This window comes from Carlito syrichta, unplaced genomic scaffold (assembly GCF_000164805.1).
Source record: "Carlito syrichta isolate Samal-C Ts95f unplaced genomic scaffold, Tarsius_syrichta-2.0.1 Scaffold302394, whole genome shotgun sequence".
NCBI classification, from domain to species: domain Eukaryota; kingdom Metazoa; phylum Chordata; class Mammalia; order Primates; family Tarsiidae; genus Carlito; species Carlito syrichta.
This window is the reverse complement of record NW_007246490.1, coordinates 46,459-61,760: the sequence shown is the minus strand read 5'-3', so window position 1 is coordinate 61,760 and position 15,302 is coordinate 46,459. Positions and strand designations below refer to the sequence as shown.

The 15,302-nt window shown below is 36.1% G+C and overlaps 1 protein-coding gene across 1 annotated transcript in view; it reads left to right on the top strand.

Moving 5' to 3' along the window:
* Positions 1–15,302, top strand: part of ARAP2 (ArfGAP with RhoGAP domain, ankyrin repeat and PH domain 2) — a gene marked incomplete at its 3' end in the record, with an annotated part of 112,456 nt that overhangs the window by 52,087 nt on the left and 45,067 nt on the right. The window contains exons 8-9 of the mRNA XM_008056542.2: positions 2,453–2,631; positions 14,943–15,058. Of these exons, the coding sequence (XP_008054733.1) occupies positions 2,453–2,631; positions 14,943–15,058 (295 nt within the window). The remainder of the gene's footprint in view (positions 1–2,452; positions 2,632–14,942; positions 15,059–15,302) is intronic.

Below are 15,302 nucleotides of genomic sequence, written 5' to 3'. Positions count from 1 at the left end.
CTGGATCTGTTTATGTAGATGCAAAACTGTAGAATAACTGCTGCATATTGACATTGACTTAACTACCTGAATATTTTTCTGTATTTTACTTTATGATATATAACAATGCTGGAGACATTTGATGAATATTTCAATCTGATATATAGGAATAAGAACAAGTTCTTGGAGGATTAGGCAGTACCTGCAGTAAAACATTACTGAATGAGTTTTAAAAGATACAGCAAACTATTTTTAGTCATTTTGAAGGTTAGAAATAATAAAAATAATTTTAAAAATTAAGACTCCTGAGCCGGGCTTGGTGACTCAACCTGTAATCCTGCACCTTGGGAGGCTGAGGTGAGTGGATTGCCTGAGCCTGCGGGTTCGAGACCCGCCTGGGCAACTTGGCGAGACCTCATCTCTACAATAAATCAAAAAATTCGCGGGCATGGTAGTGCGCGCCTGTAGTTCCAGCTACTTGGAAGACTGAGGTGGAATGATCGCCGGAGCCCAGCAGGTCGAGGCTGCGGTGACCAGGAGCGACCACTGCACTCAAGTCTGAGTGACAGAGTGAGACTCCAAATCAAAAAAAAAAAAAAAAAAGACTCCTTGTGAAATACTCATTTAGACTCATGTTTGAGTATGAACAAATTTAATATGGAGACTTCTTTTAATCCACAATGAAGCTATTTTGGGCAGACCTGCCTTAGAAGAATCTGAGAAACTGTCCAGTTTTCCAAATTGTACCGTGCTTACTCTTTTCTTCTCCCCTTCCTTCCTTGAAAGTTTTTTCTACCTAGGGTTCAGTCTGTTTTGTTTTGTTTTCTTTGGCATTGATAACTACTTCTCCACTTGCTTTGGGAGTCCATCTTTCACACTCAAGTAGAGTTGTATCCCAAAATTTGTACATTTCTTTTCCTTTTTCATTAAACATTTGTCCACTTCCGTGGGTCTCTCCTTGTACAGGTTACATTTGTTCACACATTGCTGTCAGTCTACCTAGACGCTCATGCCAGGGCTCTGAAAACCAGATGTGGTTCTGTTAACTAACTCAATTTCCCTACTTTCTCTGCCTGACCAATTCATGATGCCAAATTACTTTTTATTCTGAGTAACTTATTTTTGGAGTGAACACTCGTCACACACATTCACCTATTTTGTAGTCTCCTAAGTGTCTTGACTCTTCTTATGTTGTTTTGTTTCCATTTTCATTCATTTGAAGTCTCTATTGCCTTACTCCTGATCTCCAGGTTCCATTTTGGTCTATCTGTCATCATCTGTATCTTCCCAGTCATACCATTTCTTTGATAAGCATTTTTAAGTGGTTTTCCTTTGCCTCTGTAATAATGATAAAATTCCTTAAACAGGCAAGACATTCTCTGGACGTATTTGTCATTATTTTCTTGTGAGCTCAGAATTATAGATATATTCACCTATAAGTTAGTCCCTTTGTCTTGGTTCTTCCTGCCTTTGTCCTTGTGTTACGCCTTTGCTCAGAATGCTATGTTGCCCTTCCCTCTCCCAAACTCCAGTTTTGTCTTTTGAATTTCTTTCCAGCCTCAAGACCTAGCACAAATATGCCCCCGCCCCCCGCCCGGCCCTTTTTTCATGGTGCCTTTGTTGTTCAATAGTTACAACATTTGATTATCCTAATTTTAATACTAACTTGCTGTATGACCTTCAGCAAATCATTTACCTCAATTGAATTGACTCATATATTATTTGATGCTATTTGTATGACATTTATACTATTCTATGTTCCATTATGTGTTCAAATCTAACTTGACTTATAGCTTTAATTGCTCCTTGGGGACTAGATCGAATTCCTATACCCATAACCCAGTGCTTTGTTCATAAAGGTCACTTTGCTTTTGTGGAAGGAATGGGAGAACCAAGTTTTAATATGCCAGGTGAGATGCTATTGTTACTTACTGTGGTGAGAGTGGGATGGGAACGTGACATCAAGGCAGGCATACTCTTCAGTAGAGTAGATACCAGGTAGCTGTTAGAAACTAAGATTATCTAGGTCTTGGAGTAACTGACTTGCCGTGTAACATCTGTTAATTATTAGGTAGTGGTATTACTTTCTCCTATTAAAAGAGAAATCCAATTGTATGAATAATGTAAAAGTGAGCTTCTAAGATTTTAACAGGGATATAGATCACCTGTAGTTCTTTTAAAAATGTAGATTCTGCTTCATCGGGTCTGGAATGGAGTTTGAGATTTTGCATTTCTAATAAGCTCCTAGATGAAGCCAGTGGTACTGGTTCCAGGACTACTGAGTAGTAATTGCCACTTCTTTTCTCTCAAAGAGTTGGGCCATTGACCCTGTCTACAGGAGCACTTAGATGGTGGTTGTGGGAAAAAAATCTGTGAATTATCTTTTGTAAAGAGGGGAGATATTTTGTTGATGTTTTTATGTCTATATAACTTATATGTAGATTTTTGTATTTTCTTCTGTCTTTATTTCCAGAGGAGAGAAACGACTGGATCAGCATACTATTGAATGCACTGAAATTACAATCCTTTACCTCACAGTCTCAAGCAGTTGTTACACCTGAGAAATGTGGTTACCTGGACTTGAGAGGGTATAAAGCCAAAATTTTTACTGTATTGAGTGGAAACAGTGTGTGGCTTTGTAAAAATGAACAGGTGAGTTCTGTTATAGTCATTGCAAATTGCTGTTTTTTGATTATAGTAACAACTGTGCTTTGTTAGGATCAAGAGTGTGTTTACTCACAGTCTTGCTTTTGCATTGAATACTCCACTTAATTTGACAAAGAGAGGTTTTATTGAATTTTCTCAGTGTCTCCACTAGCAGAAACGCGTACACCAAATTTGAGGCTGGACATCACCTTTGTAAGAGACTGAGGAAATAGAATCATTGAAAATCGTTTTTGAAAAGTATCCTTTAGTTGAAGTAACATTGTAAAACTATATGAATAATAAGAACCAATTAACCATTACAGCTGTTGATGAAGTAGACCCAGTTCTGCACCAGCTGTGTTGCTTTTATATTTGTGGTAGAAAGTTACAGAGTAAGCATAGGCAACATATTTGCTTGAGTTTACATGGTTTTATTGGTTTATTTCTTGTTCATTGTCAGCAGATACGTTGCTTGCAGATAAAATGATTTATTAGAAGCAAGTGATATATTTACACACACACACACACACACACACAAATATACCCAAATACATATGCAAATACACATATGCACATATATACACACATCTAGCTATATACATATATGATATATACATAAATGGAGTTGATTTGTGGGTTATTGAATTTGATTTACATAAATAGACTCAAAAGAGAAATTAAATGTTTTGAAGAGAATGATGATAAAATAAAACTTTTAACAAATCTTGTTAGCTGTAGACGTTATTTTTCCTAACACTTCCGGTTTTTAATATGTATAAGAAAATTTTTTCCCTCACCTGTTTTTGGGAATACCTTCTTTTTAATCTCCCAGCCTAGCCTATACTAGGTGCTTAATAATTACTTGTGGTGTTGAACTGTGTACTTTAGATATCTGGTCTAAGATGAACTCATTTTATGATATGGTATAATGACTTATGGTAAGGTGTAAAGTAAATACTATTTTCATAACAAAAAGTAAGGATATCAATTCAAAGCAAACAGTAGTTAAAAAAAAAAAAAAAACTATAGAGCTGTATCTCAGACATCCCCTGAACTTCTGTGTAAACCTTTTCATTACATTTTGAATAAGATTTCCTAGCCAATTAACTCTGGAAGGCATCATTGAGCATTGTTGGCATAATGATAACTTAATAGTTAGCATACTCCTCAAGAATAATAGTGATCTACAGCTTAATAATGTGTACAAACTGAATATGAACATTTTCAGTCTGTGAAGTAGCATGATTAAAACTTTTCTTATTGAAATGGAGGTTACAATTACAGAATTTGCATGTATCAGTATGGAGGTTACTCTGCCAAATTAACTGAGGTATTTGGTTTTTACTTGCACAGGCCTGATAGCCTTCAAATTATTAGTTTCCTTGTTCATATTAGTTACATTGTCTGAGTTTATGTTATTCTCTGGATGTAAGATAGACATTTTAAACTTTTTAAAAAACACTTTTCAATTGACATTAAAAAATATATGAAATTATTGCTTTAGTATTAGTCATTGGATGTGAAAAGCATACTTTGTTGAGTACCAGGTACAATGCTAATTAAGTTGTAAACATTCCCTGTTAATTTTCCCCACAAAATAGGAGGATGATATTTCCATCTATATTTCATAGATGAGAAAGACATGCATTCAGTAATATATATTGAGATTACAGTTTACCATGCATAATTTAGTTTAAAACGAGAACATTAAAACACTAGTCCAGGCTGGGCTCAGTGGCTCAGCCTGTAATCCCGCGCCTTTGGGAGGCTGAGGTGAGTGGATTGCCTGAGCCTGCGGGTTTGAGACCCGCCTGGGTAGCGAGACCTCATCTCTACAATAAATCAAAAAATCAGCCAGGCGTGGTAGCGCGTGCTTGTAATTCCGGCTACTTGGAAGGCTGAGGCGGAAAGATCGCCGGAGCCCAGCAGGTTGAGGCTGCGGTGGCCGAGAGCGGCCACTGCACTCCAGTCTAGGCGACAGAGTGAGACTCCAACTCAAAAAAAAAAACCAAAACAAAATCCAAAACACTAGTCCAGCTTCTTAAATACTCTACCATGCTGTCTTTTTAAAGTCTAAGTTGAAGAGAAATTTTCTAACTTGTGACATTTTAGAAATAACCTAAGAATTCTTTCTTTGAATAATTCAATTGCCTAGGAGTTATGTATTCAATAAACATTGTATACCCACCCTTGAAATGATGTGCTTATGGAGAAGGGAGGACATGCATCTTATCTTCTAGGAGGAAAAGTCAGACAAGATCAGCATCTATGATGGATGGGAGCTTAGTGCCATATTGGGTTGTGCAGGAATTACAGAGATGTACAAAAGAAGGATCTCTAACAAAGTGAGGGAAATGGAAACACTTCCGTGTACTCAAATAATGAATATATTCTCCTCAAAAATTAAAGCATTAAGTAAACATATTTTTGATGTACATATATTTCAAGTTCTTTTCTATGCATTAATATATATATCTCTCTTTAAAAAAGTATGCTGTTGTTTGTGTATGTGTGTGTGTTTTTAATTATTCATATCATATTGAGTCAGAAGCCTTTAGGGACTAGGTCCTGAGTCAAATCTTAGAGAACTAGGTGACCTGACACTAAGTAGGTAAGTTAAGGAAGGCCCTGCATGTTCAGGCCCTGACATAACCATTCCTGTTTCATTTATTTTCTTGGCATGTGCCTTTTTCTCTAGAGGAAAGTTGTTCACTGGTTTTCTCACATGGTAGAGTGTGTATGAATAACCTGGTGAATGTGCTAAGTAAAAGGTCTTTCTCCTGAATGCAGAGCTCTGTGGCAATGAAGACATTGACCCGTATTTAGGAAAAGCACTAAATGATACTAAAAAAGTTTGATGCAGCTTCTAAAAATTTTACACTTTTATATGTGTGTTTTGTGTTAATGAAGTAATGTGCATTTTTCAGTGGTTATGGAAAAAAAATCTATTCATCATAAAAATGTAAGTGAGATTAGATTTGAACCTCTGCAATGGAGCTTAATTATCTGTATTATTTTTATTTTAAAACAGTGACTTTGTTGTCTACATAACTTAGTAGCACGAATAGAATAAAAAATAAACTGACTACACCACCCTAGCATAGGATCTATTTTTTAATTTTTCTTGCTTCTAATTTATACATAGTTTTACTAATTTACTTTGGCAATCACTCCAGAGAGAGTAAACAGTGGATAGAGGTGGAAGGGTGGCTATTACAGCAAATGTTGAAGAGTTATTAAAGAGGAAGCTCATTTATTGCAAAGATTGGACTGGGAGGTACAGACATGGGTTTTGATTCTTGCTCTGCTATTAATTGGCTCAGGTAATTAAGTTAGTCTCTTTAGGTTTAAATGGCATCATATGAAAAAGGGAACTGTCTTGCTATCTCTGAGGCCATTGCTTAAGTTACATGTTAAAATTCCACACTTCTGAGTCTATTTTAGACTCATTGATTCAGAATTTCTGGAAATAGGGTGTTGGGCTCTGCACTGGCAAAAAGAACCCTAGATGATTCAGTGATGGATAATCTAAAAACCAAACACTGTAAACCACTGTTTTAAGGTTTTATTTTTCCCTTCTTCAGAAATGATAAGCATTCAGGTTAAGAGAGCAAGATATTTCTGGAGTTGGTAAATATGCAAAAGTAGTCTTCAACAATATTAATGATATCAGTATTTCTTCAGTTCATCTCTCACCTTGGGTTTGTTGTACTCCTTTTTGTGATGAACTTTAATATCGTTTTCCTGATTTGAATCATTTTACTGCATACAAAACACTTAAGTGGAAAGTTAGGGAAATAATTATTAGTGGTTATACATTTTTAAATTTTGCAGAACTGTTATTAGAAAATTGTACATAATTCTAAACAAATCAATAGCTACTGGATGTTTCTGTTGCTAAAATCTTAATACTTAAAAAATTAGAGCCGGGCTCGGTGGCTCAGCCTGTAATCCCGCGCCTTTGGGAGGCTGAGGTGAGTGGATTGCCTGAGCCCGTGGGTTCGAGACCTGCCTGGGCAGCGAGACCTCATCTCTACAATAAATAAAAAAAAATCAGCCGGGCGTGGTAGCGCATGCCTGTAATTCCGGCTACTTGGAAGGCTGAGGCGGAAGGATCCCTGGAGCCCAGCAGGTCGAGGCCGCGTGGCCTGGAGCAGCTACTGCACTCCAGTCTGGGCGACAGAGTAAGACTCCAACTCAAAAAAAAAAAAAAAATTAGTCTGTAAATTCTGTCTTAACTATTTTTCTTAATCTTAGACTTTTATTACCAGAGTACTCCTTATTGAAGGAATCTTTGTTCATTTGCAAAGTCAACATAAAGACAAAATGTTTGAAAACCAGTAGGGATGTTTTTCACTTGTTATTTTTCATATGTTCCTTTAACTGTGTATGTGTGTATCTGGAAATTTATTCAAAATTTGCAGATTATTTTTATTTTCTTCTAGAGCTTTTTCTCTGCTTCCAGTAGATGTCCTTAAGATTCCATGTCCAGCTTCTCTATGCATATATTTTCAGTAATTGTTTCCCTTTATTTTGAATCTGTCTCTTCTACTGCTTTAAGATCTTACATTTTCTAAGTTAAAATAGCCATTAAAACACTATCATAATTAATACTTCTACTTTGTTTTTGAAATCCCCTCCGTTTTTTAAGAGTCGGGGCATGACACTAGCGAGAGGAATGACAGTCTACACATTCCCATTGATAGTTCATTGCTCTAAACTCCATGAGTAATAGACTTCAACGTGGAATTAACATAGACTTTTGGTTTTTCCAGTTCTCAGTTCAAAGACTGACTTTTTGCGTCTCTTTCTTTTCCTTTTATTCATTAGCAGATTGTAGTCACTGAAACTTGAAGTAGCTCCTGGCTGCATAGGAGGAATGCCTAGAGAGTGTACGGTATTTTTTTTTTCTCTTTTCCCAGATGGGCATTAAGAAGTGGAAAAGAACTATGAAAAGATACGTAAAAACATTCGTTAGAGAGGATAATGGCATAGTAGAAACTATAACTCAGATTCTTTACCTAATTACCCTGTTGCAAAACACTTTGTTGCTAATATTACATAAATTAAATGTCATCCTTTAAATATTTAGCACCAATTCACAACCTCACCCTGTTTTAATTTTTGCACATTTATTTTCTTCTATTCCTTGTTTCTGATGATATTTTATATGCATGCATTGTGTTATAATTATGACAGTTTTCCCACATTATTACTTCAATGTTGTATCAAATGAGTTATATAATTGAGTTTGCATAGGTTGTGCTACAGTCACTGTGTTTCTGGATTCATTCATCCCCTTAACCCACGTTGAGGGGCACCTTCTCATTTCTGACCACTGCTGTAAGCACTAGGGATACAGTGGTAACCCACACTGGGACTTTCTTATGGGGATAACTTGTACTGTTAAATAAATAAGGATCTGGTAGCTTTTAGCGTGTAGCCTTGTCTTTCTTTCTGATTATGATTTTTATTTTTTGCAAGAATTCCCATTACCCTTTTTAAAAGAGTTATTTATCTTTAAAATGCTGCTAGCCTTGTTAATAGGTATCAGTAACATTTTAATTTTAAACATGTTAGAGTTCTGATTTTTATATTCCCAAATTAACAGTGTGAATATCTACCTTATTCACTGATTTGTCCTCAGGCAACAAGCTGGTAATCAGTAAGCAGAGCTAGAATGATCGTGTTCAATTAGTGGTTATTTTTCATTTTCTTAATGGGCAGTTTTTAATCTTTTTTTTCCCCAATTTTCTTTTAAAATTATTTTTTTTCTCCGTGCATTGTCTCATCGTCTTTGTTCATTTATTTATTGGGATTTTATTGTCTTTCTTTCCATCTTTAAACTCTTTATATAATAAAGGTATTGATCTTCATGTTGTATTTTCTACAACTCTTTTTCTATTTTGGTTACTTTTCATTTGTCAGTTAATTTTTGTCGTGCTGAAATTTTGTTTACATAATTAAACTGTTTTTAAGCAGTTACAAGCTTGTATATTTTCTATATTATACATATGTTATAGAGGCTTCTATTTTTGAAAGTTAAATGAAGTTACAGTTACAGACGTACATTGAAATATATGTATTGTTATGTGCATGGTATTGCTAGTTGAAAGGACTTTCTTTTAAAGGGCATGAGATAAATTTAAGAGAATTGGCTTTGGTTTCTATTTGTTTTGTTGTCCCTTCCATCTTTTCTTGATAAATTTTTTGAATATCGTGTTAATATTAGAATTCGTGACAACCAGATGTCTTGTTTGGTGGGTTTGGGTATCCATTTGATAATAATTGTGGCATTGAGGTTTTAACTACATAAACTCACTTGATTAAACATTCTCAAATCAGGGTATAACAAGAGACTCATTCTCCCTCCTTCCCCCCAACATAATGTTCCCTGGTGTTCTGGCATGGGAAGGAAACACTAATAGAATTTAAATGGACCCCATAGGGCGATGGGTTGTGTGGCACAGAAAGGAGCAGCAGGATGGAGGTGGTGGCCTCAAATTCTCTGGGTTCTGTATCTGGCCAAACTCTGCATCTGGTGTTTCCCAGGAAATCTGGTGCCAATGTCATACAATGCCACATCTGTTTTCAACAAATGTTTAAGCACCGAGTTCTTAAATTCCTGGCATGAAAACCTGGCATCCAGCATTTCCAAAAATAGGTTTGAGACTTCAGCAGATTTGGGGTTAACAAACCCTCCTTTAATTTTTCTGTTTAGCAATCAAACTTTTATTTTGTTTTTTCACTATGTGATTTTAAATTGTAATTTTAACCGAATTTTACTACTACAAATTCATGAATGACCCATTTCAGTATCTTGGTAAATATTTGCCATTAATTTTTATTTAAATGTTTAATATAGACTCATTGGTATAAATAATGTCTATCATTATAAATAAAAATGGAAATATTTGTATTGAGGATAAATTCTGTATTTAGAACTCGCCAATAAAGTAATTATCTGGCTATATCAGGCCCATATTCATATTGCTTTAATTTTTATAGCAACACCATGTGAGATAGACAGGACTATTTTCATAAATAAGGAAACTAAGGTCTAGATAATCGAAATGACTTGCCAGTGATCATACAGCCAGTAAGTGCCTCAGCCAAGATTCTCCCTCAGGTCTGACCTGCAGTGTCCACAAGGTCATTGTACCACCCTTGGAATGGCCAGATCTGCTAAGCCAAACATAGCCATTATTATATTAGTATTCATGGTGAAATTCATGCTTTTTGTGATCCTGCAGCCTACCACAGCAAACTAAATGTCAAATATTGCTAGCTTCAGAATCTGTTTTTAACTTTTTACTTTCTATAATCATGTAATTCAACCCACTGAATTTTTGTGCTAATGTTTTTTTCAGTCTAATTTATAGAATTTTATTTTATTTTATTTTTGAGTTGGAGTCTCACTTTGTCGCCCAGACTGGAGTGCAGTGGTCGCTCCTGGCCACCGCAGCCTCAACCTGCTGGGCTCTGGTGATCCTTCCGCCTCAGCCTTCCGAGTAGCCAGAATTACAGGCATGCACTACTATGCCCGGCTAATTTTTGATTTATTGTAGAGATGAGGTCTCGCCAAGTTGCCCAGGCGGGTCTCGAACCCGTGGGCTCAGGCAATCTACTCACCTCAGCCTTCTAAGGCGTGAGATTACAGGCTGAGCCACTGAGCCTGGCAATTTATAGCATTTTAAAGGTTAACAGCTTGTCTTGTCCCTGATTCATGCCTGTTTTTCATAAGGGGGGGATAAAGCTCATAATCAGATTATAGCTAATAGGTAATTTATTTTTAATTTAGTTGAACATTTAACATTCATATTTCATTCTATTTAAAAATATTTATGCCTGCTAGTTATTTTTGAACAAGTATTTTTTGGTGATTTTTTGTTGATGTTTTTGAGTTGGAGTCTCACTTGGTCGCCCAGACTGGAGTGCAGTGGCCGCTCCTGGCCACTGCAGCCTCGCCTGCTGGGCTCCGGCGATCCTTCCGTCTCAGCCTTCCGAGTAGCCAGAATTACAGGAATGCGCTACCATGCCCGGCTGATTTTTTGATTTATTGTAGAGATGAGGTCTCGCTGCCCAGGCGGGTCTCGAACCCGCGGACTCAGGCAGTCCACTCACCTCAGCCTCCCAAAGGCGCGGGATTACAGGCTGAGCCACCAAGCCCGGCTGGTGATTATTTTTTAAATAGGTAATAGGTTCAGTTGACTTCAAATTCAAAAGATGGAAGATACCAATAATAATATAACAACAGTTAGCTAGTCCTATGTAGTATTGATGTGTGCCAGACATTCTTTTAAGCAATTTTTGCTGCCTTAACTTAATCTTCACCAGGGCGATGTTGTAGTTACTACTGTTATCCTTATTTTGTGAATGAGTGAACTGAAGCATGAGAGGTATGCCTGAACATGAAACTGGCCTGGGTTTTCTCTTTTGACAAGTCAAATGTCACAGCCTATGGAAAGCTGTTTATGAACACAATTCTCTTTTCTCAGTGGGGTTCAGTGCTTACCCTACAACTAGGCATTTTTCTTTCATTACACTTATTACAACTTTCACTCATTCCCTTCATGGACTATAAACTTCCTTAAGATAGGTACCCTGTCTTATGCTTTTGTGCCAACCCAAGACTTACAAAATTTCTGGCATACCCTAGGTACTTAATAAATACTACTGCAGGACTAATTTCCTATTTTATTCTATTTTATTTTATTTATTTGAGTTGTAGTCTCCCGTTGTCACCCAGGCTGGATTGCAGTGGTATGCTCACAGCTACCACAGCCTCAACCAGGTGGGCTCAGGTCCACCTTAGCCTTCCAAGTAGCTGAAACCAATGGCACACGCCACCATGCCTGGCTAATTTTTTACTCAAGCTTAAAATGGCACAGTGTTATCATGCATTAAGAGTGACTACAGGAATGAGATAATTCTATAGTAAAATTTGGTAGGATTTACTGGATTTTAGGTCTCATCGTGTTGCCCAGACTGGTCTCAAACCCCTGGACTCAGGCATTCCTCTCACCTACACCTCCCAAAGTACTGGGATTATAGGCATGAGTCACCACGCCTGGCCAATTTTCTCATTTTCAAAATGGATATGTCTGCTCTGCTTAGTTCAGATAATTATTTAGAAAATCAAATGAGAGTTCATAACTGCTTGTAAATCTCAGAGCACTATACAAACAGATATTAAACTAATTATGGAATGCACTGTATATGCCCAATGGAGGTGGATGCTCTTAAAACCTCTAGACATTAGCACAGGAGTAGACACACAGGACAAGAAGGACATTGAGAATCCAATGTGCTATTGTATTCTGGGCTGCTTATTTTAAACCAGTAGTCTTAATGATTTCAAATGGTGTATGTATATTCTGATTGCACACTTTTTTCATTCTACAGACGGTAGAGAGAAGTATTTGTGTTCTGATATTTAAATATTGTATACTCATACTATCAATTCTGTAACTGGGTCTGCTATCTAAATCAACATTTCTCAGTATTGGCCACACATGAGAATCATGGGGTTATACTTTTGTTTTGATAAATTGAAGATTCTTAGGTTCTTTCCCCAGATTCATGGGGTCAGATTTTCAGGGTGGGTGGGAAGGATTTTGGTAATTTTGTTAACGATCTAAGAATGAGAATGTTCAATGTTCTAAATACTGTCTGAACGAAATGGCTTAATGTCACCAAATATATATATATAGAAAACACAGTTATTTCATATTTAATAGCTCTCAAGAGCACTGACATTTATTTTGTTACTCTGGTGAATATTTTACAGTCATTTTTGTGCTGGTGAGTTCTGTGGATACTCTAATGACTCAAAACCATATGGCCCTGGCAAGCAGCTGATAGATGAATTTCACTGTTTCAGACTAAACAAAACAAAACAAAAAAACTTGTCTTTGTCTTGCTTGGGAGAAACTTGAGGGGTTGAACTGGACTTTACTTATTTTAACCAAAGTTACAGCTTTACATGTAGGTATTTCATGTCTTGCTTGTGGAGAAGAGGGGCTGTCTTATTTCGGCAGGAACCTTGATGAAGCTCATTCGTTTCCATAAAAGGTTGTGATTCTTACCATCTGTTGGTAGGATGGCCAGGGTATCATGTGCCTCTCCCCTAGTAACATGTAGAACTTTCAGGCCAGACCCTCGTCAGAAATGTAACCCCAAGTAATCTGATATCCAGCTCTTGTCAAAGGCCTCATTATGGAGAACTGAAGGAAGGACATGCCATCCAAGTATTTTATTCTAGAATTTGTCCCTGTATTGAGATAAACCATCAGAAAACTGTTTTTAAAATGTCTTGCTACTTCTACCTTATTTTCTCTCCTAAGAAGGAGAGCTTCATTTCTTCCATCACATGCACTGGGAGTTTATCCAACAGTTACATTATCCAGCAGTAGCACTGGTATGGATAATTGGGAATTTGTTTTTTAATTTCATAAGTAAGTACAATCATGTGCTGATATGCTGAAACTTATTAAAATGTGGCAGATTGGAAAAGTCTGATTTTCCCTCTTTCCATATAGATCATGTTAAGTAGTATTTCTCATTAAGTGGGCTCACGACACAAAGTCGAAGGTTATCACTGCTGCTCTAATGATTTTGCAGCACTCAGCATCTTTTATATGACTGATTCTCAGTTTCTGGCTTGTTTTTCCTAATAAAATGAGTCCTTGGTTCTTTCATCAGAAAAACGTAGTATTCAATTATTATTTATTTTCTGAATTAATCCATTCCTTATTCTAATGAAAAATCTGATACATTAAAATGAAGTAAGAGGTTTTTCCACAATGTGATTACAAACTGTGGATAACCTTACAGATGGGGGGAGATTTGCTATAATATTATTTATTTCATTTACTTTATCAGCCAGGGATGCATTAATATGAAGTGATTAAAAACCTGAAAGATAGCTTAAATAGATAGAGATTTGTTTGAACAAGTCCTTAGGTGTAGGGTGTAGAGAATTGGTGCTACCAAGGAGCAGTGATTCTTTTCTATTTTTTCCCTCACCGTGGCACCCTTAGAACATGAGAATTTTTCCTCAGTCTTTTCTCTTCCAGCAGTCTAAAGTTCTAAAATGATTTCTGTCTTTTAGATGTTATTTCCCAGGAAAATGGAAAAATAAGGGTGAGAGGCTTTCTTCTTCTAAGGTTTTTCTGCCTTTCCCCCTCCTTTCCACCAAGAGTTACTTATGTTGTATTAACCAAAACTACAACATATGGCCACTCCTAAATGTAGGAGAGATGGGGAAAATAGAACTTTTACTTTTAGTAGGAAAGACAGTGAAGAAGCTTGTGAGTTGCTTCTTTCATAGCCCCTGCCAAATGTCCTTATTGAAAATGGACCATTATTTTTGTAGTTTGCCTTTAGTATGAATAATTTTCCCTAGTCATAATTTAATTTAGGAATTTAGGGCATATGTAATCTGAGTTTGTACACATGGGTGCTTCACCTTCTAAGGTACAGCTTATGTTTTGTAAAGTTTTGAGATTATTTATTTGATAAGTCAAATTCTGAACCCCACGTGGGTAGTTGAGATATTGCAAATTTTAATGCTTTTAGAATCTGACTGTCTTGTAGCCTGTTAAACAATTTCTAATTTTCATGAGACAAAATGAAGATGTTGAACAAATGGCAGTTATTATTAACATTAGAGGAACTTTTAAAGAATCTGATTGAAGGGAAAGGAAAATAATAAAATATTGGGAATGAGATAAAATTGTGTACTTCATAAAACAAGTAATGCTTTGTTTGAGAGCAAATGAAGAGAAAAATACTGTGACACAGCTGAGGTAATCCAAGACAGTAAATAAGATCAATCAGATCTTTTCTACCAGGTACAACTAACTGCAATTTTCGTGGAACCTTATTTCTTTGAGACTCAGTTTCCCCATCTTTTAATATAAATAGTAATTATGCTAACCTCACAATGTCATTAGATTCTTCTACCGAGGAAACTGCTTGACACATAGTTAGGGTCAGTTAACTGTTAGTTTTCTTTACTGAATGGATAAAGGTGAATATAAGGCCTACTTCCAAAAACCAAGTATATGTTGTTCAGTCTCTGTGGCCTAGTCAATTTATCTTTCATGTGAAAGAAACATAAAGCTTTTTCAATAGTCCGACTGTCAAACTTAAAATGGCACAGTGTTATGCATTAAGAGTGTCTACTGGTGTGAGATAGTTCTGTAATGAAATTTGGTAGGATTTATTGGATTTTAGAAAATATGATTACTTTCAAAATCTGATACATTTTTTGGTTTGTTTATAGTTTTTTTTAATGTTTTTATCCAAACTAGGATTTTAAGAGTGGGCTTGGTATTACCATAATTCCTATGAATGTAGCAAATGTAAAGCAAGTGGACCGAACTGTGAAACAGTCTTTTGAAATAATCACTCCCTATAGGAGTTTCAGGTAAGCTGTTTTTAAAAACTTGGTGTTTGTACTTTATAGGAAAGCTTAAGAAATCCACCTTTATATTGCTAGTGGTGATTTTGTCTCTTATAGGACACTTAAAATTATCTTTTTACTTTTCCATATTGTCTAATTGATTAGGCAATATATGAAATACCTTGTAAAAGTGACTCAAATAATAATACAACCTCAAAGATATTTATTTCATGAAATTTGAGTAGTTTCTTTTTTCTTTTTTTTTTTT